The sequence below is a fragment of the Coturnix japonica genome, chromosome 12 (assembly GCF_054131305.1).
Source record: "Coturnix japonica strain WE chromosome 12, WE-NBRP24, whole genome shotgun sequence".
Classification (NCBI taxonomy): domain Eukaryota; kingdom Metazoa; phylum Chordata; class Aves; order Galliformes; family Phasianidae; genus Coturnix; species Coturnix japonica.
The window spans coordinates 3,200,024-3,227,351 of NC_140674.1; the positions used below are offsets into that span (position 1 = coordinate 3,200,024).

At 47.0% G+C, this 27,328-nt stretch overlaps 4 protein-coding genes across 14 annotated transcripts in view; 2 read left to right on the plus strand and 2 right to left on the minus strand.

Annotated features, from left to right (window-relative positions):
- Positions 1-2,205, plus strand: part of WDR33 (WD repeat domain 33) — a 50,168-nt gene extending 47,963 nt beyond the window's left edge. For both annotated transcript variants that reach the window (XM_085512544.1, XM_015871007.3), the window contains 2 exons: positions 582-767; positions 1,560-2,205. In XM_085512544.1, the coding sequence (XP_085368670.1) occupies positions 582-767; positions 1,560-1,792 (419 nt within the window). In that variant the 3' untranslated portion in view covers positions 1,793-2,205. The remainder of the gene's footprint in view (positions 1-581; positions 768-1,559) is intronic.
- SFT2D3 (SFT2 domain containing 3) lies at positions 765-5,027 on the minus strand. 2 transcript variants are annotated; one of them, XM_085512571.1, is made up of 3 exons: positions 4,146-5,027; positions 2,234-2,463; positions 765-1,410 (listed from the first exon to the last, which is right to left on the minus strand). In XM_085512571.1, exon 1 carries the CDS (start codon positions 4,886-4,888, stop codon positions 4,304-4,306), a length of 585 nt encoding a protein of 194 aa, XP_085368697.1. In that variant the 5' UTR covers positions 4,889-5,027; the 3' UTR covers positions 765-1,410; positions 2,234-2,463; positions 4,146-4,303. The 2 variants fall into 2 exon arrangements, with proteins under 2 accessions (XP_085368697.1, XP_032302342.1); XM_032446451.2 differs by lacking the exons at positions 765-1,410; positions 2,234-2,463 and adding an exon at positions 3,832-4,044 and having other exon boundaries at positions 4,146-5,026.
- On the plus strand, positions 4,985-27,324 carry LIMS2 (LIM zinc finger domain containing 2). 7 transcript variants are annotated; one of them, XM_015871032.3, is made up of 10 exons: positions 4,985-5,058; positions 10,424-10,583; positions 11,110-11,176; positions 11,686-11,806; positions 20,786-20,935; positions 21,734-21,884; positions 22,644-22,736; positions 23,533-23,581; positions 23,762-23,837; positions 24,624-27,324. In XM_015871032.3, the coding sequence occupies exons 2-10, from the start codon at positions 10,428-10,430 to the stop codon at positions 24,769-24,771; spliced, it is 1,011 nt and encodes a 336-aa protein (XP_015726518.2). In that variant the 5' UTR covers positions 4,985-5,058; positions 10,424-10,427; the 3' UTR covers positions 24,772-27,324. The 7 variants fall into 7 exon arrangements, with proteins under 7 accessions (XP_015726518.2, XP_015726519.2, XP_032302340.2 ...); XM_015871033.3 differs by having other exon boundaries at positions 4,994-5,268; XM_032446449.2 differs by lacking the exon at positions 4,985-5,058 and adding an exon at positions 5,791-5,999.
- On the minus strand, positions 12,266-19,009 carry GPR17 (G protein-coupled receptor 17). Of its 3 annotated transcripts, none has more exons than XM_032446450.2 (3): positions 18,588-18,962; positions 16,348-16,690; positions 12,266-14,961 (listed from the first exon to the last, which is right to left on the minus strand). In XM_032446450.2, the coding sequence occupies exon 3, from the start codon at positions 14,925-14,927 to the stop codon at positions 13,893-13,895; it is 1,035 nt and encodes a 344-aa protein (XP_032302341.1). In that variant the 5' UTR covers positions 14,928-14,961; positions 16,348-16,690; positions 18,588-18,962; the 3' UTR covers positions 12,266-13,892. The 3 variants fall into 3 exon arrangements, with proteins under 3 accessions (XP_032302341.1, XP_085368693.1, XP_015726529.1); XM_085512567.1 differs by having other exon boundaries at positions 16,348-16,447; positions 18,588-18,701; XM_015871043.3 differs by lacking the exon at positions 16,348-16,690 and having other exon boundaries at positions 18,588-19,009.
- Positions 27,325-27,328: the final 4 nt, after the last annotated feature.

The following is a 27,328-nucleotide window of genomic DNA, read 5'->3' on the forward strand; positions in this document are numbered from 1 at the left end:
TAGAAATAAATGAACTGCCTGGAATGTAGCTTGCTCTGAACGCTGCAGGTTCACAGAATAATAAGCCACTGTGCCCTTAACATTTTGGTTTTAAGGTGAGATCTTACATGCAGTACAGAGCAGCACGTTGGTGTCTCCTGCTGATGAACGAGGTGTAACAGAAAGCTTTTTGAGATGGCTGTTAATGCCAGTAGTCATCTCTGTGTAGAATTACATAGTGGTTCCGAACTGAACTTTAGAACACAAGCAAGCACAAATGACAAACCAATAACAAAAGGTGAATGTGTGATCATCTCTAGAATATGTGAAAATCCTCGTACTGAAAGGAAAGCTTGTTGGGATCTGCCACTTACTTCTTTTTCAATATCTTTTAAACCTGCTTTACCTTCAGCTTCCTTGCAGCTTATTCATATAATGTTGGCTTATTTGCATATTTTGGTGGTGGGGGAAGCTTTATATAACTTCAACCTGTATGTCAAATTGCATGGAAAGTATATTTGTATATGACTGCTTTCTGAAAATGAGGCATAATGGTCAGATGGACGTTATCTAATGATCCTACTTCTTCTTCTCACCATCAGGTCCTCGTCCAGACCACCCTCCTCACGATGGACATTCTCCAGCTAACCGAGAACGTTCTTCTTCGCTCCAGGGCATGGACATGGCCTCACTGCCACCACGTAAACGTCCCTGGCATGATGGACCAGGGACCTCTGACCCCAGGGAAATGGATGCTCCAGGTGGACCTCCCGAGGAAAGGGGAAAAGGTAAATAAGTCCCTTGTACTGAAAACCTCGTGCAACAATGGAGTGTTTTCCAACAAAAGCATTCTCCAGCTTTAAGAATCATCAAATCTTCTCACATCCTCAGACAGAGCCTTAAAACTTAATTGGAACAAAAATATATTAAAAAGCTTAAAAAAAAGCTTTGTCTTTGTAAGCCCATCATTCACTACTTTCATTCAGTGGTGGCTGTGTTTTAGTTCGTCTTTGTTATTTCTGAATGCCATCTGGCTGCTTCAAACTGTCGCTTCCATCCTGAGCTGGCTCTTGTCTATGCTGGAGCTCTCATCCATTGGTGTGTTGTCTCTGGAATGCATTCTGTATCCTTCACTGCCCTTCTTGCCATATCTGTACTCGCTTCAGTTTGAACTTATTGTTTTGTGAATGAGGTGACTAAGAATTGCACACGCCATAGAAGACGTGGTGTAACCATTACTTCATCCACTTCTCTTGGTTTTGTTGTATTCTGCAATGAAAGTATACAAAGAACTGCCAATAGAGGATCAGCTTGTGTATGGGACCTGACTTAAGTAGGTCCTCGCTGACTGTATGAGACATAATCTCCTTTAAACCCCAAGGGATTGCCCCATTACTGTCAACCTTCTGGGCTGCCATGGAGGTACTGAACCTGTGTGAAAAACAGAGGAAAGAGGCATAAAATGACAGGTCTCAACCACATTCAGTTAGTGAGTGAGAGAACCAGATAAAAGACATGATGTGTCTGAGAAAAGGCATAGATTAGACTTCAACATCAGTGACTTTGTGCTTCGTTTTTAGGACGTGGAAATTCAGGAGCTTCCCAGAGAGCAGCAAAATCAGCACGTTCTAATTCTTTAGATGGAGACCATCATGATGGGTTCCACAGGGATGAAGCTTTTGGCGGAGGCCCTGCAGGAGGCAGTAACGCTTCCAGAGGAGGAAGGAGCGGAAGCAATTGGGGAAGGGGGAATAACATGAATTCTGGTCAGTCACGAAGAGGAGCATCCAGGGGTGGCGGAAGAGGCCGATAGAAGAGGCTTTGACTGGGTCACGCCCAGTCCCTGATGGACAATATTTAAATGGACTGCTACTCTGTACTCAAAGAGAAAGTAACCCTGCGAAAACGCAAGCCTGGATTCTTAACTGGGATAACTGAATGTGCATTAGTTCCTAACAAGGGTCTTCTCCTAGATCAGTCAACTGCTCCTAGCTGCGATACTGCAGTTAGCTTTCAGTTTTGTCTCCTCCGCCCCCATTTTTCTCACCTTCTTTTACCTACTTTGTTTTGTGAAGAGCTGGAATTTTTTTTTAGTGTTGAGACATGGAGCACCTCCACAGATTTCAGTTCGATTCCAAACAGAAACTTGTTTCTATATGTACAGTTTGTCAGAGGAGTTATGTTGTTTTTTGTATGAATACAGAATGTAATTTGCGCAAAAACTAACCAAACAAGTGTGTAGTTCTTTACTCACCTCTTCCTATAAAGTGCTGTTTCTTAACAAGCTTATGCATCAGATGGAGCAACAAACGACTTCCTGAAGTCTCATCTGTGGGCACTGCTAACAGCTTATTCCTCATGTTTGGTTTATCGTGTGCAGAGAACTCTTTTTGCCTGCAGTCGCAGCTGTCTATAAGTAACCAGAAGTGCTGACATTAAAACTCCAGAGCACAGGAAGTCACTGCTGCCTGCTGGTCTGCCGTCCTGAAAGAGAAAAACAGGGAACACCACTTAGAAAAAGCTGTCATAGACGTAGTGCATCTCATAACCTGGACTGCCAGCAAACTAGACAGCGTAACTGGTACTGTCATCCTGTGCTTCAGCTGTGGGAGTCGGATACTTCTGTTCACAACAGCATCCGCTTACAGGGATGGAGGAGGAAAGGGAAGAAGTTTAGCAGTTTGATTAATATGGAAACAAATGTTTTCCAATGGCTGTAGGATCCCCTGCATACAGATATGGGTGTCCAGCAGCACCCGCTCTGCTGAAATGCTGTAGTGCAGAGCTCAGGGGTTGCTTGCTGTCACTTTAATGTTTCTAAACATCTTTAGGGTGCTGTTCCTTGGTTTTCCCACAGGAGAGGGATGAGCAGAGGGTTATTTATATTTCCCACATTTTTGCTGCTTATTAGCAATCACAAGTATCCAGCGTGCCCATAAAAAATCATACAAACCTTATAGCCCACCCAGTCCTGCCCCTATGCTGGGCTGGCTGCCCAGGGCTCCACCGATGGCCTTGGGCACCTGCAGGCATGGGGCACCCACACTTCTCAGTGCCTCACTGCCCTCCTGACAGCTCTAAATCCCCCCTTTTAGCTGTTAGGATAGTCACAGTCACATGGCAATGCAGTTCTACAGCTGGCAAAACTACTGCACAGCACAGAATGAGCAGCAGCTGCTTTATCCAACTAATGATATGGTCCCATTTCTTTTAAAGACTGACCTACTCTATCCCGATCCATCTCATTTAAAAGAGAGAGGTGCTTAACTGCTGCTCTCTTGGTCACAAGCAACATTTTACAGTTAATTTGTAGCCTGAAAATTGCATTAAAAATTACAGCAATGAAGGATGCTCAGTAGCCTACAGCATCCTGCTCTTACAGCTCTAGTGTGACCTGAAAGGCAGTGGCTGAGGGGCACCTTGTAGGGTGCAGGTCCTCCATTGGGGAAAGCAGCAGAATCCCTCTTGCTCTACTTGCAGAAGGGCCCCGTGTATTTTTTTATGGGACTGGAAGTGACTATTTAGTAATTCAAGTATCTGCTATGGAGGATGAGCTCTTGGCCCTTAATGCAATACAGTCCCACGCCAAAGCAAACTGGAGTGCATCTAAAAGCAGGAACCCAGCATTCTGTACCTGGGCACAAGGGAAAATGCTTCTTTTTCCCCCCGGTGCTTGGTGAGCTCCACTATTGTACCTGCTAACATCCACGATGGCAGCTTTTCAAACGAAGATCTGAACTATTCCACCGCTGTGGAACGTGAAACTCATGCAAAAATGGGGTGATCGACAAACTATCGGACAGAATCCCACAGCCACAGAGCTTCAACAGTGGTTGAAGGTCTACGCTGACATTCGGTACACAAATGGTTTTATTATCAAAGCCGTCTACGTGCACGTAAGTACCCCCGTGTGACGATCCCCGCTGTACCCCCAGGCGGTGATTGAGGCACACACGGTGCCGGCTCCGTGCGAGGTGCTGGGCGTGTGTTCATCCCTAATGCAGAGCGAGCAGCCCGGTCGGTAGCGGCTCTTGCTGATGGTCCCGCCGTGCCGGCCCGCGGCTCCTGCAAACAGGCCGGCACATCGCACGGTGTTACCGGCCGCACCCGCCTGCAATGCCCGAGCACGGCTCTGCACCCGCAGCCCCGCCGCCTCTTTCACTTACTGGATGCCAATTACCGCGGCTCTCTGCGCACCGAGGGGCGCTGCGGGGCCGGGCCGTGGTTGTCGGTCCCCGCGATGCTCCGCCGGCACGCGCTGCTCCTCGGCTCCCGGCGCTGCATCGGGCGGGGCGCGGTGCCCTGCGAGGTTCGGTGCCGCAGCTCACACGGGCAGCGCGGCCGCCAGGAGCGCCCCGAGGCGGCGGATGCCGGCGGCTCCTCCGGGCAGCGCTCCCAGCAGCGCGGCGCCCGCGGAGCACAACTGCGCGGCGGCTCCCAGCGCCGTGAGCGCGGTGCTGCGCAGCCCCAGCGCGGCGTACAGCGTCCAGCACAGCGCCGACACGTACAGCAGCGACACGGGGCTCGGGGAGCGCAGCAGCCGGGACGGGCCCCGCAGCAGCGCCACGGCCGAGAGCGCGCACAGCGAGCCCAGCGACCACAGCAGCGCGAACTTGCGGGCGCGGAGCAGCAGCAGCGGCGCGTACAGCGCGGCCAGCACGAAGCACAGCGCGGCCAGCACGGAGCACAGCGCCGCCACCAGCACCCGCTGCCACCACGACACGCCCGGCAGCCACGGGTCCGGATCGGCCGCCCACGGCCAGCGCCAGCCCGGCCCCGACCACGGCCACGGCCACGGCCCCGCGCCGCCCCCCGCCGGCTCCTGCTGCGGGCTGACGGCGGGCGGCGGGGCGGGCGCGGCCTTGGACCGCGCGAGGTACTCGTGGATCTGCCGGCCCAGGTCCGCCATGGCGATGCCGGGCCGCACGCGGGCGCTACGCCGCCATCTTGCCGCCAGCTACATCCGGGTCGGCGGGACGGCCGGGGCACCGCGCGTGCGCACTGCGGCCGGGGCGGGGCGGGGCGGTCCGAGCTGGTGGCGGAGCGTTATGGGCCGCCCTGAGCTCCGTTAGTAGTGAGGTAATTAATAAATAGTGCGGTAATTAATAAATAGTGCGGTAATAAATAGTGCGGTAATAGCGCGATAATCACGGCGCTGTGAGGAGAGGAGGGCGGCGCTGCTGAATGGCATCGCACGCTCGTTGTCCATCAGCGCTCAGTATCAACGTTCAGTATCAACGTTCAGTGTCACCGTGTGACACCGTTGCCTGGAGAAGAGAACGTTGCGGGGTGAGCTCACTGCAGCCATTCAATGCCTGAAGGGAACTTACTGCCAGGAGGGGAGTAAACTCTTGGAAAGGGCTGATAATAGCAGGACTAGGGGAAATGGTTTTAAGTTGAAGGAGGGAAGATTTAGGTTGGATGTTAGGGGGAAGTTCTTCACTAGGAGAGTGGTTAGGCCCTGGAACAGGCTGCCCAGGGAGGTTGTGGATGCCCCGTCCTTGGAGGTGTTCAAGGCCAGGTTGGACGGGGCCCTGGGCAACTGATCTAGTAAAGGTGTATGTTTGGTGGCCCTGCCAGGCAGGGGGTTGGAGCTACATGATCCTTGAGGTCCCTTCCAACCCGGCTCACTCTGTGATTCCGTGTGCCGCTGTTCCACACGGAGCAGTTCAGCTCTGTGCTCCCCCCGCCGTTGCTCCGCTCCAGCCGCCCCCTGTACCCGTAACGGCAGCCGTTACTTTGGGAGCAGCGCTCACACACCCGCACACAGCGCGCAGCTCCGCCCTCAGCCCCCTGCGGCGCCGCGGGGCCGGGGTCAGGGCAGGGGGCGGGCCGGGCAGACCGCCATCCTCGGCGCTTCTTTCCCTTTATGGGAAAAGTATGCGCGGGGGCTGCCCCGACGCTCCGTGGCCCCGCGCTGTTGCCGTGCCGGAGTTTGGCGCTGCCCGCCGGGCCCGCAGCGCCGCGCGGAGCCGCCCGTCCCGCCCCGCAGCCCCTCGTTGTGCCGCCATGACGGGCAGGTAAGGGCGGGGGGCACCGCCGTGTGGGGACGGACGGGAACCGAGCGGGGCCGGCAGCGGCTCCGTGTGGGCTGAGCGGGACAGGCCGTGTGATGTTCGGTGCCGTGTGATGTTCGGTGCCGTGTGATGTTCGGTGCCGTGGGACCGCCCGGCCTTTAACGGGGCTGCACGGCCTGTGTGTGCACAGCGGCTGCAGTGCCCGGCCGTGGTCGTGGTGCTCATGTCTGTTGTGTGGTGACGTGCTGTGGTTGATGGGCGGCTGTATTAGAATCACAGAATGGCCTGGGTTGGAAAGGCCCACAGTGCTCATCCAGCTCCAACCCCCTGCTGTGTGCAGGGTCACCAACCACCAGACCAGGCTGCCCAGAGCCACATCCAGCCTGGCCTTGAATGCCTGCAGGGATGGGGCATCCACAGCCTCCTTGGGCAACCTGCTCTGCCTTCATGGTCTGGCTTTTGTTCTTCTGATGTGTAACATCATTGTTTTGTATGAGGCTGAAGAGCCCTATAGGTTCACAGGGGCACCTGTCCAGAGCTGGGCAGGATGCTTTGTGAGACTGGGCCAGCAGCTGCTTTGATCTGAGAGGCTCCTTTGGTGACATGGATTGATTATGTGAAGGCAGGGGGTTTTACACAGCTCCATCTCCCAAGTCTGGCAGAGCATGAATTGCTGCTGTGACCTCCAGGTGTGCAGCCTTCAGCAGGTGATTAATTAGCAATGGGATGCAGGTTAGAGCTTCTCTGGTCTTCCCGGCTGCAGCAGAGTGTCAAGTGAAGCATGAGCAGAACTGGAGCAGAACTGCCCTCATCCTGCTGCAGCTCTCCTGGACCACCAAGGGAACTCCCTCCAGGAAGGTGACTCACTGCGTGTCCCTGCCAGGGCTCCTTGGCCACCTCCCCACTCTACCATGGGGTGCCGTGGCCGGCCTGCGCCTGCAGGGCCTGGCAGCCTCAGGGCTGTATTGGCGGCGCAGGGCTGGGCAGGCACAGCCAACAGGGCCCCAGGGTACGTGTGGGGGGCTCATGGGCACGGCTGGGGCTGCTGCGGGGGGTGGTGGGTGTTCTTTGTGTTGGGGCAGGGACTGTCTGTGCTCAGCAGGACAGGATGGAGCCTGGCTCTATTTCCAAGCAGATTATGAAGGAGAGGACTTTCCTGATGGGGAAGCTTTCGGTTTTTAACAATAGCAGGAAAGCAGCAGTGGAGAACTTTTCCTGTGTGGAAGCTGGATTGTTCAGAGCCAGCAGCAGCACAGCTCTGGGTAGTGCTGGAGTGTTTCGGTGCCGTGGGGACAGAGGAGTAGTGAAATGCGGTCATTCAAAGCACTGAGGCTCAGTAACCTGTTGGTACTGTGAGTATTGGGCTTCTTGACTTTAGTGTCTGTCTATTGGAAGCTGCAGTTCCTGGCACAGCTGCTGCATGGGATCGCTTACCTGGCAGGCAGAGCTGCTTGAGTCCGCCCAGGCAGCCACAGAGCTCAGCTTGAGGGTTACTTTTCCCATGTTTCTAATTAAAATTGTAACCATCTTCACAACTCTCATTGGTTAACTTTGGGCAGGAGGGCAATTAGCAGAAATGAGCTGAGTGAAGTCATTGCATCTGGGGAGAGTGGTGAGCTGCAGCAGCAGTGTGGGGTCTGAGGGCTGCGTGGTGCTGAGAGCAGTGAGTGTGCAGCACAGCTGGCCTTGGGGCTGGGAATGTCAGTCTTGTTTCTATGCCTTCGTGGTGCAAATGGTGGCGATCCAAAGCAGCACTGCTGCTGGTAACTGATGAACACAGCTGGAAGCAGTCAGTTGTAGCAGTGCTGGTAAACAACCATCACCACAGGCTCCTTGGAGATAGTGGAAGTGAAGAAGAGGAACGCGGAGTGTTTGCATTGGAAGCCATTTATCAGGTGCACGTTGTGGTGCGTGGCTGATAATAGAGGGGTGGTGTTGCTGCCTCGCAGATGTGATCTGTTAAACACAGACACTGCTTCGTGCTGCTGCCCTGGGTGAACCTCTGGCTTCTGCAAATAGCAATGGCTGGGAGCTGGTAGGGCAAGGAGAGGAGAAGAAACTCTAAAGGTTCGTCCCCACGTTGTGACTGTAAGTTGCTTTTCTGTGTTATTCTTAGCTTTGCTTGCCCCTCGGTAGTGAATGGCAAGGAAGAAGTGTAGATTTAATTGAGAATTTGGGTAGGCAAGAAGAAATGCCACAATGCTACTAAGGTCACATTCAGCCAGCTACAAAATATCTCAGCAGGGAGTGAAATGGAATCATAGAATGGTTTGGGTTGGAAAGGACCTTTAGGATCACCTGGTTCCAACCCCCTGCTATAGGCAGGGACACCCCCCATAGCCCAGGTTGCTGAATGGAGATAGAGTGACTGCTCTGATTTCCATCTTGTCCGTGGCACAACCAAGTGGTGATGGCTTTCCTTGGGTTTGACTTTGGACTACCCGATGAACACGTCTGTGTGTGGTCTGAATAACCACATAGATGTTATTGCATCGAGATACCTTCTACATACATGAGAGTCTGTTGGTAGGTTAGTATGAGTGGAGAGCTCCTTAGTGTAGGTTTGTTCTGTCTTCTGAGCTTTGGATGATGCCCCGTGCTCTTATACCTTGAAATGCTGTCCTCAGATTTCTTTGGTATGATACCTGTAAGGTTTTTAGTCATCCCCACATTAAAGTAAGTCCTGATTCAGCACTGATGGAGATCTGCAGGGCTCTGAGCTCCTGGTGGAGCTGTGGTGTCCCTGTTGATTGCAGGGAAGTTGGACTGGATGGCCTTTAGAGATCTGTTCACCTCTAATTCTGTGATCATTCTGCTGGGAGCTGTGCTGTGTGAGTGTTCCCAGTGTGTTCCGTTGGGTTTGCACCAGGATGTTGAGCTGGTTGTGTTCCCGCGGCCTTTCCTGTGTTTGTGTCACCAACTTATTGTTAAAACAGGGGAGGATTTTGTATCTGACTTCATTGCAGAACTGGTGAGCACACAGTGCCAGCAGTGCTCCGTGCTGGAGGCTGTCCTGCTGTGTGGTACAGCACCTTGCTGCTCATGGCCTGTGTGTGACCTGCTGTCCCCAACACTGAGCTGTTGGAGCAGGTCAAGAGGAGGGACACAAAGATGATCGGAGGGCTGGAGCAGCTCCCCTAAGAGGACAGATTGAGAGATGGGGCTCTTCAGCCTGGAGAAGAGAAGGCTGTGGATGGACCATATAGTGACCTTCCAGGACTTAAGAGGCCCCCTTAAGCTTGGGAGGGACTTTTTATAAGGGCAGGTGGTGACATGATAAGGGGGAATGGCTTTTAACTGAAATACAGTAGATTTAGACTAGATATTAGGGAGGAATTCTTTCCTGTGAGGGAGTTGAGACACTGGCACAGGTTGCCCAAGGAGGCTGTGGATGCCCCATCCCTGCAGGCATTCAAGGCCAGGCTGGATGTGGCTCTGGGCAGCCTGGGCTGCTGGTTGGTGACCCTGCACACAGCAGGGGATTGGAACAAAGTGATCTTTAAAAGTCCTTTCCAACCCAAACCATTCTGTCATTCTATGGTCAGTAGAATGAGCGCATCACAGCAAGAAGTTGAGACTCTCTCTTCATCATGGTTTTCCCCTATTTGTTTGGACATGAGATGTAGGATTTTAAGGCTGCATTCTGTTACCATATAGAGAACTTGGATTACCATGATGACGAGTGTGAAAATGTTGTGGAAGCTGTTCGGTTAATTCCCATTTTAGGAGAGAAAGGGGAAACGGTCCTTTGATTTGTGTGTGCGACTTTGTGGGTTTATTTCAGCCTCGCTTTCTGGAGAAGTGAAGCCAAGCCAGGCGGGATGGCTCCTTTCTTTTTGTACCCTTTTAACTCTTCAACAGTTCCAACTCATTTGTCAGGAAGGCACAGGCTTTGTAGGCTTTGTATGTCATTATATCCCAAGGTGTCTTGTGCACATCAGCTACCAGGTAGATGGGGAGAGGCCCCATTAATTCTCACTGTTGGGGGGAGGCTGTGGTGGAAGATGGATGCTTATACATTGGGAAATCTTAGGAGTGCACATCCCCAGACCAGAAATACTGAGGAGTCGGCATTCATTGGGTTTGCTGCTGTATTTTGAACGATGGGGATTTGGTTTGGGCTTTAGCAGGATGACATAATGGGGTGGAAAACTGGCAAAGCAGCCAAAAGTTTGTGATAGAGAGATCTGCTACATGAGTTAGTTCTGCTGCAGTGCTGCTGCCTGCCCAGTTGAGCTGCAAGAACATTATTTCCAGCTGATGTCAGTGCCTCAGTCATTGGTGGTGAGTGTTTGTGTGTGTGTCACAGGGAGTTTAAAGCAATGGAAATGTCGTGTTCATAGATATTGGAGAAGCTTGGATGGCGTGAGTGTATTCCTGATTCATTTACAACATTGCCGATGTTCTCACTCCTGTCTTTATTCCAGTAATATGTCTGATGCTCTCGCGAATGCAGTGTGTGAACGCTGCCAGGCTCGATTTGACCCTGCAGAGAGGATAGTGAACAGCAACGGGGAGCTCTACCACGAGAACTGCTTTGTCTGCGCTCAGTGCTTTCGTCAGTTCCCAGATGGACTTTTTTATGAGGTGAGGTTACACGCTGTGCATGAGAGTAAAGAAATAGCTTTGTTAAAAGGCAAAGAAATAGGTGAAAATTATGACAGTAATATGAATTTCCATCTTTCTTGCATGTTTAATTTCTAAGCCTTAAGAGAGATTTGCAGCTTGGTTTCTTTTTCTACATGAATTTGAACATGCTGCGTTCTTTGCTTTTTAGTCCTCTGTAGGAGGAGTCATTCTAAATACATAAGTTTAGAAAACAAACAAACTATAGGGAAAGAAACTTCAGGCACCCCAGGATTCTTGTTGTCTTGTAGGGGCTTTGCTGTTGGTTTAATTATTTGCTAAACAGATTCACAATGAGGCTGAAACTGTATTTGGTTGTTGCTTTGAGGAAATCCCTGGGAACTTAAAAACAGGTCAGAAGGGGGACTAGAACTGAAAACCTTGTCTGGTCTTGACCAGTTCATTATTTCAAATGGAAAGTGCTGAACTGTAGGGACTGATCACCATTCAGCTATTCATGATGGCTCATTCTCTTTTTTCTTTTCAGTTTGAAGGTCGGAAGTACTGTGAGCATGACTTTCAGATGCTGTTTGCTCCTTGCTGTGGGGAATGTGGTAAGATGTACAAATACACATTTGTACAGCCTCATCCACCTACATACTTCCCACAATGAGCTGCACTGTTAGGGGCAAGCGGCCTTTCTTTTAGCAATGCTGGCCCTGTAGCCTTTGCATCCATTGAAACACCACAGATTCACAGAATGGCTTGGGTTGGAAGGGACCTCAAGGATCATCAAGCTCCAACTCCCCTGCCACAGGCAGGGCCACCAGCCTCCATAGCTGATACTAGGCCAGGCTGTTAACTCCCACCACTGTGTGCTGTCCAGCCCTGGGCTGAATTGTTGGAGTCATTTTAAGAAGCAGGAAATCTGGAGCGAAACAAAGGAGGTAGAGGTGATTTGGAGCATCCTGGTGGTGGGAAGAGGGCTGTTTTGTTTTTTCCCCCCCCCAACTTATAGCATAATAGTTCTTGTGGAGTTAAAAGGGCAGAATTATTAAGGGCTGTAGATGTTTAATAAAACTGTTTTCTGCATGGATCTCAAGGTGCTGCTTTCCTTTTGTAGGTGAGTTCATCATTGGCCGTGTTATCAAGGCAATGAACAATAACTGGCACCCAGAATGTTTCCGTTGTGAGCTTTGTGATGTGGCACTTGCTGACCTGGGTTTTGTGAAGAATGCTGGCAGGTAAGACAGAGCAGCAGCTCTGGAAAAGCTGTCGGTGCGTTGTTGATGTGGTAGTGAGATGCTGAGAGTGCTCCATTGGTTATATACCAGGAGGTGAAGCTTGTAGAGGTACAGAAGCAGCTTTAAGGAGTAGCCTGTTTTGGAATGGGGAATTTAATGAAGGACAGTGTTCTTTGTTCAATGGGATGTGTGGAAAGCAGGAACTCAAGCATTAGTAGCTAGTGGAAAGGTACTGAAAAAAAGGGATTGTAGGTAAGAGGCCAGATAGCAGGTGAGAAAAGGGATTGTGTGATGCTGAGTAGGCTGTTTATCAGGTCATAAGCTGCTGAGCATCAATTCAAAACATAGCAAAAGGCCACGAGAATGTGAGGATTACACCAAAATGTATTCAGGATAAGGTTTACTCAGTCTTCATAAACCATTCATTTTGTATAAAGAAATACAAAATCAAGTCCTAAGGTAGATTAATGCATTTAATTAAGAAGTAAGAAACTAAAACCTTCTACAGAAGCATATCATAAGAAAATAAACCCATCTGACAGTTAGTTCATAGTGTTGTATGATTCACAGTTAATTTCAGGCTTTCATATCTTGAGCAAAGCTTAGTAGTTTCCCGGGGTTTACATTTTCACTACCTGAAGGGTGAGGAAGGAAAGGTTGTGTTTGTACCCTGTCCAGCAGGAAGACCCTTCCACTCCCTTTTCTGTTCAGTCCTTCAGTATGCGACTTCTGTGTCTTAGTTTTTAGAGCTGGGTGCAATAAATTTTCATGTGACACCTCAGCTTGTTATAATCTGTGCTGTTGTTACAGCACCTAGGAGGATTCCTGGGTCTTTTTAGGAAAGCAGTTCGGATTCAAACAATTCAAGGAAGAAAAAAGAATGTTTAATTTCATAATATGTGGGCCAAATTTTAAATGTACATGAAATTTGTGTGCCTATGTATCTGTACATCCCAAATTTATTTCACCTGCCATGTGGTTTCCTATAACATTTACCTCTTTTGCATAGAAGCTTTCTGCTAGCAAATGCTGTTGGAAACTGTTGTGTTCATTTTCTGTTTTCTCACTGTACCTGATTTTGCCTGGTCTGCCTCTCATTCCCAGATATATTCCACTGGATATCATTTGTGTCAGTGAGGATAGTTAAGGCAATCCCTGCTTTATCTGTAGCAAATCAATAGCCTGGCTGGGTAATCTGCCAAAATGAAATAGCTGTAAAACACCTTGAAGATGAGAATTTCTCTGGGCAAAGGGAACATCAGTAAAATAAATACCCTGGTGGTGATTAAGAGATGTGTGGATATGGCACTAAAGGACTTGGTTGGAGTGATGGTGTTTGGTAGGTCAGGTGGGTGGTTGGACTTGATCTTGAAAGTCTTTTCCATCCTAAATGTTGCTGTGATTTCTGCTTGCTTTTGTCCACCTTTACTGATTTTTAAGACAGAGGTTCATAGCTTTTTGATCCAGTATGTAGTAAAGATGAATGCTGTATTCCTAAGCAGACCTTTTCTATTCTTTAGTGGGAGTACTATCAGGATGTCTGATGTTTGGCAGGGAACTACCTAACAGAGGCAGTGTAGTAAACATTGTCTGGCCTTTGAAGCTTTGAGCCCATCTCCTGCTCTCAGCACTTGGAAGCAGTTAAAGAATGGTCAGTACTCCCTTAATTGCATTCCATGTTGGATGTGTTGCAGCATTTTGCTTTTTATTTATTCTTTTTTTTTTTTTTTGCTATGGCTTAGTGCCATTTTTCTGCCTGTGGTGTATAAACACTGAGCACGCAACTTGAACAGAACGTACAGTCTACACAAGGAATGGATCTCTGGAGTTGGTGCAATGTGATGTTTTAAAGTAGGTTTATGCATTGTGTATAGGAAAAGCCATTACTGAATGCTTTGGGGATCAAGCTGTTTTGCAAAAAGAAGCTGTCCGTTTCACAGCCCGTGTTCCCTTAGTTGTCCTGAAGTGCTCAGCTTCCTCTGCAGGAGTGAGCCTGGCTCTGGTAATGCTGCCTTTCTGCATATCTGCACTGCTCTGATGGTGGTGGATCAGCCTTTTCATGGTGAAGCAGTGGCAGGAGTCACGTTCACAGTTCAGATTTGGCACTGAGTGAGCTTTCGTTCGTCTTCCCCTCACACGTCTGCGGTATCATCACCGTCCTCTTACCACAAAACAGGTTGCACAAAGCGTCACGGAATTTCTCAGCTACAAAGAAATACATGACCGGGTCGAAGGCCCCATTCAGACTGGTGAGGCAGGAAGTGATGCGGTTATTGAGTGCTAGCAGGCGCTGCGTCTCGCAGGAAGCCTTGGTCCCATTGTAATGGAGGATATAAATGTAGCGATTGACGTGATAAGGTACAAAACAAACCAGAAAGATCAGCAGGACCATGATGATCATCTTGATAGCTTTTTCCTTCAAGTGTTTCTCAACTCTGTTCCCACTCTTCAGGCTTCTGATGATCAGTAAATAGCAAGTCACCGTAGTAACAAATGGGAAGGTGAACGCAACCGCTAAGGACACAAGGGCGTGACGCGATGCCTTTTCTCTATAGAGCTGCAGGCAGATGGTTGTGTTGTTCATTTCCACAGTCTGCACGCTGAGCAGCAGGGGGGCCATCGCAACCCCTACTATGAGCCATAGAAAGGCACATGCCAGATGGGCATAAAGGGGCCTGCGGAGCTTGATGGACTTCACGGGGTGCACAATGGCCAGGAAGCGGTCAACGCTGATGCACATGAGGAAGTAGATGCTGGCGTACATGTTGAGGTAGAAGAGGAACCCAGTGAGTCTGCATGGGATCTCACCAAACGGCCAGTGGTTACCTGAGAAATGATACACCAGCCGGATGGGGAGCACCAGCACGAAGGAGAGGTCAGCAACAGCAAGGTGCATCAGGAAGATGTTGGCGGGTGTGCTGGACTTCTGGTCCCGAATGAAGAGCCAAAGAGCCAGGGAGTTGCCAATAAAAGCCAGGATGAAGTCCAGGAAGTAGAAGGTGGCAAAAAGTATGTTCTCGAGGGGGGTCTCTTTGCCACATTGCTCTGAAGTTTCCAAAGGGAAGTTTGACTGATTGGAGCAATTGAAGAGTAGACTCGAGGGATCAGCTGGGCCTTTCATTTTTCACCACAGTTTTGAAGTATGAAAGAAAAACCTGAAAGAGTTGAAGCAGTATGTTATACAAGCCTGTTTTTTGGAGAACAGCATGCATGGAAATCAGTGTGGTCTTGTGCTTGCTGATACTGATATGTTGCAGTATCCACAGCAGTACCTCTATTAGTTGTACTAATCGATGATAACAGCACAATGTTCAATACGTATTTAAAGAATCAGCAGCTAAGGAAGGTGTAAACTGCAGCTTCCTGTTCCTGTGTACACTCTGAAAGGTCACTGAGGCAGCATCAAATACAACTGTGTTGGAAAAGCAGTTGGAAAAAAGCAATGAAATAATGATAGCAAAAGACAAGAATTTCCGTTTGGCTTTAGTGTCTGTTTGCTTTGCCCAGGGAAACAAGAAGGCGCCTCTTGTTTCTTTGATACATTCTTCACCCATTAAAATGTTTTAAGATCAGTCTGCTCCATTTCCCTCTACCGAGGTTGGAATTTTAAGGTAAAGGCTGACACTGTTACACAACATTGTGAGTCTCAGGGAGAAGTTATACTGTGTGCTGAGATCTTACATCATCAGGCAGATGGTCTGAAGCATCCCAACAAATTGGAGTATATCCACCTGACTGAGAAACTGAAATGCCTGATTAAGTGCAGACCAGTGTATTAGAAGTTTGTGAATGGAACTCCAAGGTAATTCCCATTTTTTGTTGGCTGCTGTCACTTTAAGGTGGACAGAAAACTGCGGTAGGTGAAGGATGAGCCCGCTGGGCCACCTGTGCTTACTGCATGGCTGGAGAGACCAGTCAGCAGGAAGGGGAACAAATTACATTTGGAAACAGAAATTTCTTTGTGTGGCCACAGAGGGGCCTTCTTACTCCATGCACTCCCCAAATACAGTGTGTGTCTATGGCTCAAAAAAGACTAAGTGTGAGTGTGTGGGTAATCACTGTCTGCTGCCAGCTAGAGAGAGCAACGCTTTAGTAGATGGCATTACCTAAAGTACATCTAGACTGTCCTTTTTTCCAAGGGACATTTCATTCTCTATAAATACATGTGATATCTTACACTGTGCACTTCCTGATGCTTTCATGAACAAAAAGAAAATGCTGTTGCCGTTCTCTGTGTGAATTTCCTGGGGTTGCTGGAGAGCACACAAGTTTAGGTTTTAGTCTTCATTAGTCCTATATAAAATAAAGCCTAGAGGTCTTTTTGAACCCAAGAGCTTGGAGTTTCCATGTGATGGATGCTCAAATGCTCGTCTTCCCTGGATGGAATTAGTTTAAATGTATATTTTTCTATTGCATAGCAGTGAAGAAATATGCTGAAACCATGCCTTTGTATGGGCTCTTAATTTACAGTGGTGCCTATCATCTTTGTTTACATTTTTGCAGATAAAATAAAACTTAATGATCTGTGTATGTTCACATACCTGTCAGTGATGAGTTAGATGGTCTGATGGTAAGCGCTCCTCTTTATGTGGTTACACCATTGAAAAAGCAGTGAGTACAAGACTGGACCAGCTGAGAAGGCTGAAGGGAGGGTAGCAGATAAGGAAGTCTCTTCCCTTGATGGCAGCGATTTAACTTCAGAAAACAAAGCAGGAAGCCCTGCTTACAAGCCAGATGCTTGAGAGTTAGCAGCTGATACACTGAGCTCATTTCCTATGGAGGACCTTTGGAATTCAGGCATTTCAATCAGCAGTTTTGTCCTCAGTGATGTCTGCACTGACTCTGCCATTGATTTCTATCTGGACCTGTTTTCAGTGCAAAGTGCTGTGGGGTGGAGGAGAAGGGAGAACATGGGTCTGTCTGCAAGCTCAAAACATCAGTGGCAAGAAGGAGATCCTTAGAGCAGATGATAAAATCAATAGATTCTCTCTTGTTCAAGTGATTGCCTTCCCCTGAGATCTGGTCCTACTTGTTGGAGGAAGGAGAAGGAAGGTATCATTCATTGCTTCGTCAGAAACTAAACAAATAGAGAATCATAAGCCTCTTACAGCTGGAAGGGACCTTTAAAGGCCATGTAGTCCAACTCCCCTACATTGCACAGGGACACCACAGCTGGATCAGGTTGCCCAGGCTCATCAGCCTGGCCTTGAAAGTCTCTGGGGATGGAGCATCAACCACCCTCACTGTTAGAGACTTTTTCCTTATATCCAGCCTAAATCTCCCCTCTTTAAGCTTGAAGCCATTTCCTCTTGTTCCATCACCACAGACTCTGTAGCAGAGTCTGTCCCATTCTTTCCTGTCACTCCTCTTTAGATACTGACAGGTCACTCAGCTCTCCCTGCAGCCTTCCCTTCTCCATGCTGCACAGCCCCAGCTCTCAGCCTGTGCCCATAAGAGAGGTGCTCCATCCCATGGGGAATTGGGTCTCTTTCTAATTTTGCTTAGATTTTAAGTTACAAGGGAACTTTAGTCGAGTTCTGCATTTCTTTGCAGGTCTGTTTGTTGACAGAATGCAGCACTAAACTAGGTCAGAGGAAAAGCTGCTGTTTTGCTAGGGTTACCTATTGAGGTCATGTCTGAGTAGAGATGTGTTTGACAGAAAGCTACAGCTTTACAAACAGAGCAGGTTTCGCAGTAGTAGATTGTGGAATCCCCTTTGCTGTTATGTACTGCTGCGCTTTTATTCTGCATGTCTCTCCTATCAGTGTAAATAAGTGATTTACCCATCAGACTTTTTCTTTCTTCCTGGTTTGTTAGCTTACAAAAAAGGACGCTTGTAAATCCTGCACCACTTTTGTACTCATCTGTATTTATCCTGAGAGCAAACTCGAAACTTTCCCAGATGACCCAGACTGTGTAGTCTGAGCTATTGTATGTAGTGTAGCACAAGAGGCTTTGACTACACAAACAGAAAACTTATTTAGGACTCTGTCTCACCACCCAGTAATTTCTGCTTGGATTGCACCCCTGGTGCTGTGGGAACATTTCTTGATGTACATATTGCTGGGCAGGGTGCTGTTGTGGTGCCATTATCCCACCCCCCGGGGCTGGGCTGGAAGGGGATGTCACCACTCATTAGCAATGCACACACACTGCCCATGTTTTATGTCCCTGTTTCTTTTCTGCTCAGAAACTGATAACAATCCCTGGGGCTGTCGGTGCAGTGTTACACTATCAGTTATTAACAATGCAAAAAACAATAAACAGAAAGAATAACTCATCATAAATTCATTACCTGGCTAATTGGAAGGCTTTGTTATGATGCTTACTGCAGGTAAATACAAAGTGTATGTTGAGGTTTGTGGTGTATTTCAGAAATGACTGCTCTTGTCCAGCTGGAAGAACTTTGGTTTGGGACTGTGCTGCTTTATTTCGGGTTGCAGCATCTTGTCTCCTGTCTTTCTCTGTAAGTGTTCTCCATTAGAAGGAGCCCACTTTGAGCTGATGTTCTCCTGACAGTCACTCCTGCTGAGTCTCCCACCCCTCAGTTTCCATCAGTGATGGACACACAACAGTCAGTTTTCCTGGCCAAAAGGATGGACTTTAAGGACTGAAGCGTGAAAAGTTTTGTGTTTTGATCTTCAAAATATTCTGCTTTGCTTAGTTTCAGACATTTCCCTTATGTTCATGATCCCACTTTGTGTATCTTTCTGCCTTCCTGACACCAGCTAAAACTCACAGCACGAGGAAAGCAACTTTGCTAAAGAAGTTTGTCTCTTACCTCTTCACAGCGCAGTCCTATGGGTGGAGAGTTGGCTCCTTTTAGGGAAGATCTCAGGGAACTCCTTCTGATGGCAGCAAACCAAAACGAAGCAGCAGCGGCAAAACCGAGAAGCTGATCCAAAAAGAGAACACGGCTGCAGAGGTGCAGGAGGGTGCCCCTCTATATAGCGTCCTTCTGGCTCTGATAGTGCCTTATCAGCTCAGGCACACAATGGAGCAGGGAGAGGACACCCCTGCACTGAAGAGCTTTCTTCATCCCAGCTGAGCCCTTGGCATGGGGCTTGCTGCTGCTGTTACAGATATGAATGTGCTGTATGAATATTGCAGTGTTTGTGGTGCTCACTGATGGCTGCTGCTGAACTCCCAGCCTTTCACACAGCCCTCTTGGAGTCCCCTGATTATTTTAGGAGGGTGGAGTGGAGCATTGTTTGGGGGAAGTCTGGTATTAATAGGCACAACAGGACATTTCAGAATGGGATAATTCCATAATGGTGGGAGTGGGGAGAGGGAGAGGGGCGGCTGCTATGGCAACAGCTCAGCCTGTCCAACACTTCCTTTTGCTTGCAATAGAGGAGGGTCTATGGGACAGCAGAGAGGGCCTGTGAATGGGGAGGGGTTGATAATGGTTTATCAGTGCAAATGGCTGAAGGCATCTTATTCAGCTGAATGAGAGGGGTCTCTTTCAGGACACTCGCTTCAGGGTCCCTGTGTCCTGCCCCATATAATTACTCTCCATTTGACAGTGCCGAATAAAATTGATGCCTTTATGCTGAGATGAGCACAGCTGCATGTTTCCTTATAATGGGGTCCTGTCTGCTTTTTCTGGATTCCGTCTGGGCAGACAGTAGTTCCAGCCCTGGAGAGAGACTCTTGATGACGGGAGGACTCATATTTGGAGAGAATAATAATGAAACTTAGCACTTAGACAGGCGCCTGCCAGCTGAGGGTCAGAAATGTTTCTGAGGTCTCACAACAACATCTGTGTTGAATCCTTATCCACATTTTACAGATCTAAGGGTGAGTGATTCATCCTACCAGGCTTTTGGAAGGGGCCCTGCGATCAATCCACTCTGCAGCCATACATTTGCCCTTTCCATCTGAACTTTTCATTTCCTGCCTGTTGAGAATGACCTGTAGATCTCAGCAAGTTTCACATTGCGATTCAGTGAAAGGAATCGAGTGGGATTCTGTTTTGTGACAGAGAAACCCGCAGAAGTGAATCCTCTGTCAGTTTTGCTTTACCATAAATTCTTTCCTTGCTTCTAGAGGGCTACTTAAGAGGGAATTAAACAGAAGTTTCTCCTCGGAGCTTCTGGATACTGGGATAAGACTGGTGGATTCCTGCAGCCTTTATAGAAGCCCCTTTTATGTTCTTGCCCAGGCTTTGCTACCAGAAATTTGGCTTCTCTGCCTGCTGAGGGCTGTGCTTGTAATTTGTTCTAGAACAAGTGATAGAAACCCAGTTGTACCACGTAAAATCACATAGTTCTTTGTTGTCCTTAACTGAGGACTAAAAGGAGTTAGGAGACAGAGGAGGATTCAATAGGTTCTTGTTTGTCTGTTAGCTACTGAACATTAAGGAGTCCCATTCAAGCAACGTTCTTTGGTTTGATTGTTTTTAGTTCTCTCTGCTCTGCTCCCTCCCTGCTCCCAGTCCTATAATGCCCCTGCCATAGTTATTAATAGAGAGAAGGTGTGTAGGGGAACTGTTATGTCAGGGCCTGAAATGGTGATTGAGCACCTGGGGAGGGGGTATGGCTGGTGCAGGGAGCACAGGTACCAGAGACCTGCATCACCAGCTGGGTGAGGCGGCTGTTTTCTTGTGTATGACAGCTGGTATTCCCAAGAATGCTTTACCTGGTATCACAGAGAACTGGTCAGAAGCAATTTCGCTGCTTCATGGGACAAACAGGGTGTTGCTACGTTTCCATGGCCACCTCTCAGAAAGGATTGGATTTAGAAGAACAGGAAAGGGTACCTGAAAGAGGCGTGAAACCACAAAGTGGCTTGTGTTGGATTCCAGTAAATATAACTTGGTGGCTACTTTATATACTCTCTTCCATGCAGCTGGTGTTAAAGACAGGATACTGTTTAGTTTGACCTCTCTGATTACTTCAGGTACGTTTTGCATCATGCAGCATACATCTTTTTAGGATAATTTTGTCATGTTTTTCTTTCTTTTCTTTGTTGAATCAGGCACCTGTGCAGGCCGTGCCACAACCGTGAGAAAGCAAAGGGGCTGGGCAAGTACATCTGTCAGAAGTGCCATCTGATCATTGATGAGCAGCCTCTGATGTTCCGGAATGATTCCTACCATCCAGATCACTTCAATTGCACCCACTGTGGGTACGTTCTTGCATCCTAAACCCTGATGATAAAGAAGGAACAGTTCAGTCAGCAATGCAGGCCTTTCTGAGGCCTAAACTTTGCTGCTTTCACTTTGTTGAAAAAACAGGGGTTCTTTGATGAAAAATGGAAAGTTTTTGAGAGAACCTAGAAGAACTGCAGTTTTATTTTGCTGTTTGCTGTTCTTCTCTGCTGGATTTGAATGAAACCACTTCATACTGAAAGCAATAACAGTTCCTTGTGAGTGCTGATGTCAGAAGCTGTGTGCACATTACAATTAAAGTGATGTCCAGATATTGCTGGTGCCAGACTGTTCCAAAAGGTTTCACTTTGCATTTCTGGTCAGAGGGGGGGAAAAGAAGGATGACTTGTAGAGTTGTGGTGCTGTCTGTTGCCGTGCTGTACCTGTCTGACCTGAGTTATTCACAGAGGGTCCATGTAACTGGAGCACAGTGTGGGCACTGAGAAATAAGGTGAAGTGTTGCTGCTGACCACTCAGGAATAGTCCTTTTATCTGAGCTATCCCAGTCAAAGATAGCGTGGCGCTGTATCATTGCATGTAAACACACCATATATTTTTGCTAGAGCCTGTACCTGAGATGTGATGACAACATGAGAAAGCAATTGAAGAAAAAATAGTGTATAACAGCTGCATTTCACTGGCTTAATTTAATGACAGCGTTTATAGCATGAATGTTGCCAATGTTAACTTTCAAGTTCAGTCTTCCAAGATTTCATCTGTGACATTAAGGAGCTTCACTGGGTGTTCTTACTTCAGGGACACGTTTGTGTTTTCAGGAAGGAGCTGACTGCTGAGGCCCGGGAGCTGAAGGGAGAGCTGTACTGCCTGCCCTGCCATGACAAGATGGGAATCCCCATCTGCGGAGCCTGCCGCAGGCCCATTGAGGGGCGGGTGGTCAATGCCCTGGGAAAGCAATGGCATGTTGAGGTGAGGCCTTCCCAAACCCAAAACCTCCTTTGAGAGCCATTTTGGAAGGCATAAAAAACTAATTGCTGATGTTTCAGATTGATTCCATTTTGTGTGAGTGAGTGAGTGAGTACTGCAGGCTTGTCAGGCCTGCACTGTAAAGCTTCTTGCAGAATGTAGTTCACAAAATAGCATTTACTTAATAATCAATTGAAATAATTACTTACTAGGGTGGATGTATTCTTCCCATCCCTGATGAAAAGGTTTGCAGCTGTTAGAATTTGTGAAGTTGGCAGAACCAGTTCAGTTCTTGCCTCCTAAGCCTTTTCAGCTCAATTTTTCTGTAGCTTTCAGCTAAGTTGTCACAATGTGCTCTTAAATTTTATAGTGATTTATGGATTTGGTGATGTAAACCTCCTAGGGCTGAATGCGACAGAGATGCTGCCACTCATCTGAGCTGCATTCGTACCAACCACATTTTATATTCCTGTTTCTCTTCTGTCAGACAAGGAAGGCAATATTCCACAAGCCTTCTCAGCATCGACACAACGCGATTACCTTTCCAGCAAGTGCTCTATTTATCATTAATGTAATTCTTCATGAATTATTGTAATATCTAATCTTATCACTCTCAAGGATTTTCCTATCCAAGTTTTATTAAAGCATTAAGTCTCTTGTGTTGAGCCATGATTTGCAGCCAGCACAGCACCCAAGCAGGTTTTTCCTTGGCGATGGTAAAGGTTGCATTGCTGGCTACTGAGTGTCTTCTTTCTTTTGCAGCATTTTGTTTGTGCCAAATGTGAGAAGCCATTCCTGGGACACCGCCACTATGAGAAGAAAGGTCTGGCTTACTGTGAAACTCACTATAACCAGGTAAATTCTGCCATCTGTGCTGCAGGTGCTCTGACAGCCAAATGCTTTCATCATCTCAGTTTGTAGAGGCACCACAGTATTAAGAAATTAATGGGATTTAATTGGAAAAATAGGTTTTCTTGGTAGAAGTGAAAAGTAACACTGAGAACGTACTAGAGATGTCTCAGGGAGATCAATATTTGATTATCCCTTTGAGATTAAAAACACTGACTGTGGGTAGCAGTAAAAATTCCTGTCATGTGTGTGGACTTCTTGGTTACTTATTGTAGGCCTAAGATTGTTACGCTGCTTAAACCATAAAGAAAAGCATGTTTCACAAGTCAAAACAAGTGGTTTTTTTCTACATGGTGATAGTGAACACCTAAGAATGGTGTTTTCTTCTGTCAGATAAATCAGTCTTTCTCTCATAAGAAGTGCTGCTATCTTGAAAATAGGTTTTGTTTTGTTGCTTACCCTTTAGCATCAGGAGATATTTGTCTTTAGCAAATATACTGTACTGATCCTGTCAGACTCAAATTGCCACGTGTACAAGATTTCAAGATCATACAACAGTGGTAGAGTGTATGACAACAACAACAAAGGTCTTGTAGTATTTAGTGGTACGAGATCCAAATGAACGTGGGCTATTGGCAAGCGTATGAGAAGTGATTCAAAAGATTTAAATTGGTACATTTGGGGGCAACTGCAATATCTGGGAATTCATTAACCGTTAGGATTGAACGTTCCCACCAGCTGTGTGATTTGGGGAGTGTGGGTAGTCAGTAACACCAGCTCCTGTTCTTCTTTCACTGTGCAGCTCTTTGGAGATGTCTGCTACAACTGCAGCCACGTGATAGAGGGAGATGGTAAGATTTGTTCTCTTCTTATTTTGGGTCGCTGTCCCTGCTCCGTTTGTTAGTGCAGCTGTTGCAGCTCACAGTTGCAAGGCACCAGTGTTTGTTTTTCACATCTGGCCTCATTTGAATTTGGATACAAATCTGAATTCAAATAATGTGGCAGTTTCCTTTTATTTTGTGCTTTTGCAGTGGTATCAGCTCTTAACAAGGCCTGGTGTGTGAACTGCTTCTCCTGCTCCACCTGCAACATCAAGCTCACACTGAAGTAAGTCAGCATTTATGTTCTGGGCCATACTAAACATTTGCCCCCAAGGCAGAGTATCAGCCTGGGAGTGCTGTGAGCCAGGGCCCCTGAGGGGCAATGTCCTGCTGATCAGCTGGCTTGTAATGCCCTCTCTCTGTGGCAGTGCTGATTTCACAACTAGAAGAGAGCTGGGACCCAACATTTTCTCTATCTTATTTTCCTTCTGTTCACAAAGGAAGAATTTCTTCTGTAAGGAGGTTGGGTAAGAGGAAAGCTGTACAGAAGGAAGGTTTTAAGCTCTGAGTAACTGCCTATACAGAAATACCCACAGCTTCCATTGCTCCTTAGTTTGGATGCACTCCTTGCTGGCAGTGCTTGCAGTTATTTAGAGTAGCATAACATCATCTTTCAGAATTGTTACCAAGTATGTAGAAGAGGAACAGAATGGTTCAAACCCTTATTCTGCCTTGCTGGGTTGGCCCTAAGGGCCTGGTATGTGAAAGCACTTGAATTCATCACACAGACGTTTGTAATGACATTTCCATTCGAAGATAACAACGTTATTATCGAAGGGTGTTATATGTATGGCAAAATCTCACTTCTAACTAAGCTAGCAGTACTAAAAGCCCCAGTTCCCTGATTAAAGACTGATTTTTATACTTCCATGATAAGATAAGGAAGTGAGGCATCTTACACATGTAGTAGAAAGCAAACAGTTGCATTGCTGTGGTTGTACGCAGACTTGGTTCAGTCAGACATATAGCTTGCAAATACTCCTTTAATATCCCGCTATTGTTTGTGTTAAAGGAATAAGTTTGTGGAGTTTGACATGAAGCCTGTGTGCAAGAAGTGCTATGAGAAATTCCCACTGGAGCTGAAGAAACGCCTGAAGAAGCTGTCAGAGCTGGCGTCCAAGAAGGCACACCCCAAAGCCCTGGATTTAAATTCTGCTTGAACAGGTCTGTCCATCCATTGACTGCGCTCTTGCAGTCAGTCATAAGGTGCTGCTCACGGCAGCTGTTGATTACAAAGAGAATTACTAGGAACAAGTGAAACCAAAGAAAAGTGGTACCTTGCCCTGCTTCTGGTAACATAGCCTGTGTCTTGACTCTCTTTTTCTCAAGCAGCTGCCTATTAACACTTGCAGGAAGAGCAGTTTACAGGCTGGTTACTAATTTGCTAACAACTTATTTTGCCATTGTTAAACTGTACACAATCTTCCTTTCTTTCTTTCCTCAGCTGAACTGTACTTTTCTCTCCATCCCTCTATAGTCTAATGAAGTTAGAAACACTAGTTGAGTGTAGGGGAGGAAGAAACATGTGGTTTGCTCTTTTTTGGTTCAAGTTGACTGGGTAAGCTCAGAAGCCAATAGTTGCAACACCTTCATTGCCTACTTGTCTGACTCAGGAGCAGTGTTAGAACATCTGTTTCTCTGTTCAGCAGTAAGGAGATCGCAGTTGCCAAGGCTACATCAGCCTCTTCTGGATGGCTGAGCTCCCTTTAGGGAGGTGGTGGCTGTGGTTAAAAACTGACTCTATAATTTCTCAATCTGTTCTCTTTGTCCATTATGGATACAAGGGATTCTGGTGGTCGGCACAAAGCACATCCTATCCTCAGACAAAGCTGACACTTCCAGTTGTTTTGAATTACGAAACCCAGCTGATTATACAGTATTAGTTTAACTGCTTCAGTTTCAAATCCAATCCTTCTCGCTTTGTTTGAAAGGTGAGAATACCCTCTGAGGTCACTCTCCATGAAGCCTAATTTCATTAAGAGATGTCTGTTATTTGTAGTTGATCACAAATGCAATCTTATATATAAAAATGAGCGAATATTTTTCATAAAATTCACCCAAATAAGAGCCATCCAACATCTTTCTTCTTAAGACCTGAATGTGTACTTCAAGAGAGGACCTCAGACCTGCATCTGTACCTCTTAATGTATAGTTTTGCTTGCAGATTTCCTTCTGCTCTGTAGTTTGTTTGGATTTTTTTACTTACACAACCCAAGCTGCCAAAAAATCTGTTGGTTTTGATCATTCTTACTGTTTCTTTAGGGGTGATCTGAACTAAGCAGAGCAGACTGAGAATGCCTCTCCATGAATAGCTGGAGACTGTATCTGCCCTTTTTGTGAGATGGACAGGATTGAAGGCACTGGAGGACTGCTGTCCCATGTGCGATTTAAGTCTACCAGAAAGTATTAAAGGGATAAGGAATAAGTTCAGCAGATGAAGTGAATACTTTCTGTGGCCACTCTCAAGTTCAGCAACAGAAAATTCAGGCATGTAGAAGCAGATGGAATTATCTGTTACTGCAATTAGAGATTTAGTCTGTGCTTTCACTTTGTCTCATGCTAGAAACTGAGTAGACCTAGTTGGCTTCAGTATTTCAAGAGCAGTCGGTATCGTTCTCTTTGTTAAGGTGTTCAGTTTGCTCTCATCCTCAGAGCATTTCCCAAAAGGAGTGGAGTGAAAAAAACATCCTAGTCCTTGTTCTCTGTAAAGAGCTGATTGTGAGGATCTATTATAAGCTCTTAAATTATTAACTTTAAAGACCTATTTTTCTTAGCCCACTGTGTTCAGAGTTACAGTGGTGAATCTTACTCACGTACCTTCAGTGAAGCAGTGGAACTGAAGGAGTAGGAAAGATCATTAGGAGTAGTTGGAGGAAATGCATCTTCCCTCTATCTATCTCTTTGGGTCCGCTTCTAAAAACGTGAAGTAGAAGGTAATGCAGACTTCAGATCTGCCCTTAGAGCTGACAGGTTTTCTCATGAAGCCAAGGTCTCGGTCACAAGCTGCCTGCTTCTTTTCCACTGCTGTAAGCAGACAAATGGCCAAATTCATCCTAAGTATCACACCTCTGGAGAGCAGAGATTTGTACCAAGGTTGAATTTGGCTCACAAGTCTACACTAACTAAAGGCTCATGTAATGACATGCATTTCTAGTTTACATTCCTATTTATACATACTGAATTACAATCACTAATATTCACTGATTACACTTGAAAACGTTTATGCTTTTAGAAACCACAGTATGTGAAGCTTATTTGTATTAAAAGGGCATGTTAATCACCTGCTGTCTTTCTTTATAACCTGCTCTCCTGGGTTTGCATCCCAGCCTTTATTTTTACATCAATTTATGCAGTGTTAGCAAACGTTCAACCTCCTGGACAGAGAGTTCCTAGATGGGAGCTTTGTATCAGACAGTGTGACTGACGTGTGATTATATGGTGAAGGAATAGATTGCAGACAGAGCTAATGGCTGCAGTTGCAGTAGTCTGTAAAGCACTGGTAAGTGCTGAGGACGGCGTAAGTTGGATAAAAGAATGAGCAGCAATTAGTCGTGGCTCAGGCTGTGATGATCGGTGTGGAGTCTGCACAGTGTGGAGCTCTCATTTTATCACACGTTGCTGGTGCTGTCTAACCTAACTGTGGATTGAAGTATTGTAATACTGTACCTCTTTATATTCTTGTAATAAAGTTAATTGTACTGCTGCCTTTTAAACCTT